Below are 6137 nucleotides of genomic sequence, written 5' to 3'. Positions count from 1 at the left end.
AAATAGCACCTACACAGCAAAAGAAATGACCTAGTAGAGAGCACTAATGTGGTACCGGCCAAATACCCTCTGAAAGTCAAGTTAGAACTATTCTTAATGCTCTAGAGTGCTAAAGAGGGTAAATTATGCGTACCTTGGTTCGTGAGGATGCTTGGTTTTTATAGTAGTAGGGCTTGACCCCTTTTCCTTGGAGTAGAAGTCTTTTCCTTATAGGAGTTCCCTTGGGCGTATTTTGCGGGATCCTTTCCATATAGGAGTCCCTCTTAGGTTTAACAAAATGTGGAGGGCAAGTTATTTACTTATACACGCAAACGTGGTTAGCAAGCATTTTTTGACTAGTGTCGTCAGCTTATATAATGCCTTCGGTCTCCATACCGTCAGCTTCAGGATGACCTTCAGCTTTATCATTCCGTCGGCCTGTGGTGCCTCTCCTTAAAACTTTATCCCGCCGTCAGTCATTGAACAGGGACTGACGGCCCCGTCGTTTACAACTTCATCCCACTGTCAGTCATTAAACAGGGACTGACGGCCCAGTGTATACCGTCAATAACAAACCGTCGGCTTATCTTTCTTGACCAATTTCTTTTATCCTTATCAAATGTATAACTGTAATTTTCCATTTAAACCGCATGCTTTACAGAAAGTGTGGTTAATGTACAATATCCTTTTATTTTCAATATTCACTACATTTTCAACAATTCGTTGAATGGGACATGACATAATTAATCTTATGCTGTTAAAGGAGTGGGTTAGGAAGTAGCATTTAAATTAAACATGGCAAAAGCATGAATAATTCGTCTGTTCAGAGCTTTTTGAAGTTCATAAACTCAGAAGCGATAAAAATAAATAAAATAAAAGACCCAAGTAAAAGTCTAAAACAGAAGCTCCTAATTATTGGGAAACTAAATGTTAATTTATGTACGTGTTTACTTTCATTTTTTGAGTCCATCTGATAAAATGCATCTTGATCTTCAGGCATGAATGCATAGGTAAACAACCAACACACGGATTCTGACCATACCCAAGTCAAATACTTCGATCTAAATAACATGCACATAGAGGTACATATGTACAAATCTGTCTCCAATGGAACATTCACAATCATCTTGGACTCATCCACAATCTCATCTTGCAAAGATACTCTCAATATCAGCTGCAAGGAAAGGATGGCATCCATTTCCACATCTTCCCAAGGCCGGCTACGCCGCTTAACTATCTCCAGAAAAGCCTTGAATGACGACCTGGGGTGCATCTTTCTTCCATCGTCCTTGTCACCAGGGTCAGGTTTTGCACCACCCCACGTGATTTCTTTTGCAGTGTGGGACCAGTGGCAGCATGCTTGACCAGAAAAAATAGCAACATTTATACTCCCTTATCAAAAATTGGTCTCTGAATTCTGGTATAAAGAAAATGTGAATAGACTTTCAGGTGAGCATAACATAATAAAAGTTGAAAACCTGTTAACTCAAGGAAGTTTCTCCATAATGTTCTGCTAGCTGACCATTGGTACTCTTAACCCTCTACGGTCAATGCTGCTTCAGTGAATGTTGAAAAAACAAAAAATATTGAGGATGTTTACAGTCTCCTAAATGATGGATTCTACATCATATAACCTCCATGGATTTAAAGTTTCCAGTAGTCAACTACCAGTAATCCCCACATGAACACTTACCATCTTCAAAATGATGAAATCTATTTGAATCCCGTAACACTATTAGCCGCCCAACAATGCTTGATATATATTTAAAGGCAGTGTGGCAGTCACCACAAATCCGGAGATTTTTCATTATCCTTATTGGCAATCCTGATTGACGAGTGAGAGCAAAAGCAACAGCAAGTTTCTCACTGTGATAGCTTAGGAGTTCTTCCTTGTTCTCCAGTTCAAGATCATATAGTGTGAATTTTGTCTCAGGCACATATCCGGCATCTCTCATTTTCCTGTTAAGCTCCTTCAGTTTTTCATATATCAAATCTTTCTCTGGGTGTGAATTGTCTCCAGCCACAAAAACATGAACTTCATCCTTCATGGTTACCCAACTACACCCAGCTTCCTTCTTTACCGCTGCATTCCTCATTGCCTTTCTAGCCTTTGCCACATCTTCCCACTTCCCTCCAGAAGCATACATGTTGGAAAGAAGCACATAGTTAACAGCATTTTGAGGTTCCAATTCCAAAAGCATTTTAGCAGCCATCTGACCTAGCTCTGTGTTGCGACCATTAGCTCGGCAGCAGGCCCCTAACACTGTCCTCCAAATAAGAACATTAGGTTCCATTGGCATCTTATTGATGAAGTCTTCTATCTTATTAAGTTCACCTGCCCTGCCAAGGAGATCCACCATACATGAGAAGTGCTCAACCTGAGGAGCCAAACCATATTCTTTACTCATGGATCTAAAATTCTTGAAACCTTCATCCATCAAACCCACATGGCTACAAGCTGATAAGACCCCAACAAAGGTGACATGATCTGGTGGCTGACCATGTAACTTCATTTGTGAAAAAAGCTCCAAAGCTTTGTGTCCATGTCCATGGCGTGCATAGCCTGATATCATTGAATTCCAAGAATAGACATTTCTCACAGGCATCAAATGAAAAAATCTTGAAGCATAATCTATTCTTCCACATTTGGTATACATGTCCACAAGTGCACTGCCAACTACAACATCATATTCCAAACAAGCCCTTATTGTGCAAGCATGGACTTCCATGCCACGCTCTAGTGTCGCAACTGAGGCACAAGCACTGAGAACAGTAGCAAAGGTGAAACAGTCCAATCTCTGACCCCTCTGCATCATAAACCAGACCAAATCCATGGCCTTGGCCAAGAGTTGATTGTGTATGTACCCAGAAATCATAGAATTCCAACTTACTTCATCCCTCCTCTCAGTCATCCTAGAAAAGATCTTCTCACATTCATCTATCTCTCCACATTTACCATAGCAAGCCAAAAGTGCATTCTCAATAGCAGTGTCATTTGCAACACTATATTTTAGCACTAGACCATGAATCTGATGGCCCAGTTGGTGAAGTGAAAGGGATGACACTGCTGCAAGAATATTTATAATGCTTATTCTGTTAAGACTCCATCCAGCTCGCATCATGTTTAAGAAGTATTTTACAGCTTCTACAACTGATGCCTCTGAATCAGCAAAAGCCCTAATTACTGAATTCCATGAAACTTGATCATAGTCTGGCATCAAGGAGAAAACCTTTTCAGATTCAGTAAGACATCCAGTTTCAGCATACAGTGCAAGAAGAGCATTAGAAACTGAAACATCCAAATCAAGTCCCAATTTAAGTCCTTCGCAATGTAGTTGTTGTCCCAGCAGCTTCCACCCCAAGCTTGCACAAGAACTCAAAGTACTAATCAATGTGAAATTTGAGGGCATTAATCTAGTTCTCCTCATCACACTGAAGTTAATGACTGCATCTTCGAAACACTCATTCTGGTCAAGACCAGCAATCATGGTGTTCCATGAGACTGAATCTTTATGAACCATGAGTCTGAAAACAGAGCAAGCATCAGCAATAGAACCACATTTAGCATACATATTAACAAGCCCATTCCCAATTTCATGCTTTATGTCAATTAAGCCTGTTCGGATTACGTACGCATGGACCTCTGTACCCTTTCTTTTGCCATCCTCCAACACAGCAAATTCGGGAAGAGCACTTAGTAGAATCACATACGAATCAAGATTGCTATCAACCAAGTCTCTCATCTCCATGAAAATCTGAGCTGCTTCTTCTCCTCGTTTTTGCCTCACCAATCCAACCATCAAACCATTCATGGAAACTGCATTCCTCTTGCTCATCTGCTCAAACATCTGCTTAGCATAATCAATCAGTCCAAACCTGGCAAACCCACTTACCAAGGCACTACCAACATACAGGTCCACAAGATATCCCGACTTCTTAACCCTGGCAAGCATCTGCTTAAGCAAACTCAAACCAGTATCAAATGATGAACAAGCAACGGATATTAAGCTTCCAAAAGTATATTCATTAGGTTTCAAACTGAATCCGGAACCCTGCCATTCCATTCTTGAAAAGAGTTGAAAAGCAGAAACTGCATCTCCTCTTTGAGAACAAACTGAAATAATTGAATTCCAAGATATTGAATTTCTGATCTCAATCTGATCAAAAACACGGCGAGCATCATCAGCAGAACCAAGAGAATTACCGTACATCGATATCAGCACATTACATACCACCACATCAAATGCAAACTGAGTTTTTGAAACTAATCCATGAATCTGCATTCCAAAAGTAACACCCCATGGCCCACATTCCTGGCAAGCTCGAAGAGCACTACCAAAAGCATAGTGATTAGGTGAAAAACCAGAACCAACCATCCCTTTAAACAACAGACATGCCTCTTCAGGCACACCATTCTGGGTATACCCCGAAATCAAACAAGCCCATGTAACAGAATTTCTTAGAGGCATTTCATCAAATAGCTTACGTGCAGAAAGCAAATCAGCAATTCTAGAGTAGATATTAATAAGGGTATTGCATAAAAAAAGATCATTGGCAAAGCCATATTTGAAAATCTGCAAATGAAGGTGTCTAGGAGAAGAAGAATGTCGGTATGGAGCAACAAGAAATTCAAATGATTGGGAATCTGAATATGATGGAAGTTGTTGGGGCTTATTAGATGATTTGTAGTGATGAAGTAAGTTTTGTAATGGGATTAAAGGAGGGGATGAAGAGGATGGTGTAATGTGATTTGGAGGTTTGAGGAAAAGAGTGACGTGTGGTGGTGGTGGTGGTACTGCTACTGCTACTGCTACTGGTATGGGTGAGACAGTGAATGTAGTTGTAGTTGTATAAAAACCAGAGTTTGAAATTCGCCTAGTATTACTATTACTATGACTATAAAACCAGCGAAATGAAAACAACACCATTTTCAGGTTTTGCCATCAAACTTCCCAATTCTCAAAGAAAAGAAAACAAATACTACTGCTACTACTACTAGATTGATTTTATTTTTAAACGAGGATAACCTTTTTTTCTATAGCTGTCTTTTCGGTAATTCTATTGAAAAATCACACTTTTTACAAATTTTGCCTAACACTTTTAATTGTGATTTTAAATTTGCTTTCTCAAATCAGCTGGTGCTCTAGTTCAAAGGGCTAAGACATGGTCCAATAAGTAGTCATCAAAATATATTGTGATGACGCATTTGGCCAAGACAAATCAGATGTTGCTATAGTAGTTAGAGGAACATTGATTTTTTTACTCATTCCAAGAGAGTAGAAACCACTACCTTATCCAAGCTAAATTGAAGCAATTAATTGATTCACTCATCAGATACCGAATCACAATATTTCCCAAGCCATAGTTGCTTGAAAGTGATGTCAAAAGATTTGAATAGATAATATAGTTTTTTTTTTTTTTTTTAAAGATACGTAGATGGTGAAAGGAATGTTTAAATTCTAAACATCTCTATTAGATACATCAAGAAATTCCAATTGAGTTACAACATTTTGGCAATAGTTGATCCATCCAAATTTGCATCATGGAGAATATCGGTGTTATGCTCTGGCAACACCTGACTCTGAGACCGGCCTCTTAAGTTCTGGATCTTCACTTCATAATTCAGATGGGCTCCAAGGAGAGGCCGTTCATGTTTTAGCATCCTGGACTGGTATCTCAACAAAAGGTTGGAAGGTAGTTTTGTTTTAGGGACTGCCCTTCTGATTTTTTCTGATGTAATTTGTTGGAGCAGGCCCAGCTTTTGGGATCTTAACTCTACTTCTCGCTTTTTTCAATAAAATTTTTGTTGATTTAAATCACTATGGAGATGCAGAGATTAGCTGATCTTATAACTGTCTTTTGCACAAGTGTTCCCATTCCCATGCCAGTTAAAAGATTAATTGACATTACTTGCCCAGAGGAAAAGAAAAAAAAGACTAAACTAGTCCTAAAAGCCGAAAAGGTCAACTTTCAATCATAGTCGGAACAAGGTTTACAAATAACTTTAAACTTTTAGACCACACATACGCAGCGAACACCAATATATATATATATATATATATCAGGTGCTTCAAAATGATATTTTTCCATATAGAATGGGCTAGCATTACTATGCCCAAGGACCTTTAGTAGCTTTCAAAGTTCAGTTGGAAGATATA

At 39.0% G+C, this 6137-nt stretch overlaps 1 protein-coding gene across 1 annotated transcript; it reads right to left on the bottom strand.

Annotated features, from left to right (window-relative positions):
- Positions 1-730: 730 nt before the first annotated feature.
- LOC115958194 (putative pentatricopeptide repeat-containing protein At5g09950) lies at positions 731-5326 on the bottom strand. The gene is made up of 2 exons (XM_031076587.1): positions 1458-5326; positions 731-1338 (listed from the first exon to the last, which is right to left on the bottom strand). The coding sequence occupies exon 1, from the start codon at positions 4905-4907 to the stop codon at positions 1644-1646; it is 3264 nt and encodes a 1087-aa protein (XP_030932447.1). The 5' UTR covers positions 4908-5326; the 3' UTR covers positions 731-1338; positions 1458-1643.
- Between the last annotated feature and the right edge of the window lie 811 nt (positions 5327-6137).

Source organism: Quercus lobata, chromosome 8 (assembly GCF_001633185.2).
Source record: "Quercus lobata isolate SW786 chromosome 8, ValleyOak3.0 Primary Assembly, whole genome shotgun sequence".
In the NCBI taxonomy this organism is placed as follows: Eukaryota; Viridiplantae; Streptophyta; class Magnoliopsida; order Fagales; family Fagaceae; genus Quercus; species Quercus lobata.
This window is presented reverse-complemented; position numbering and strand designations above follow the sequence as displayed.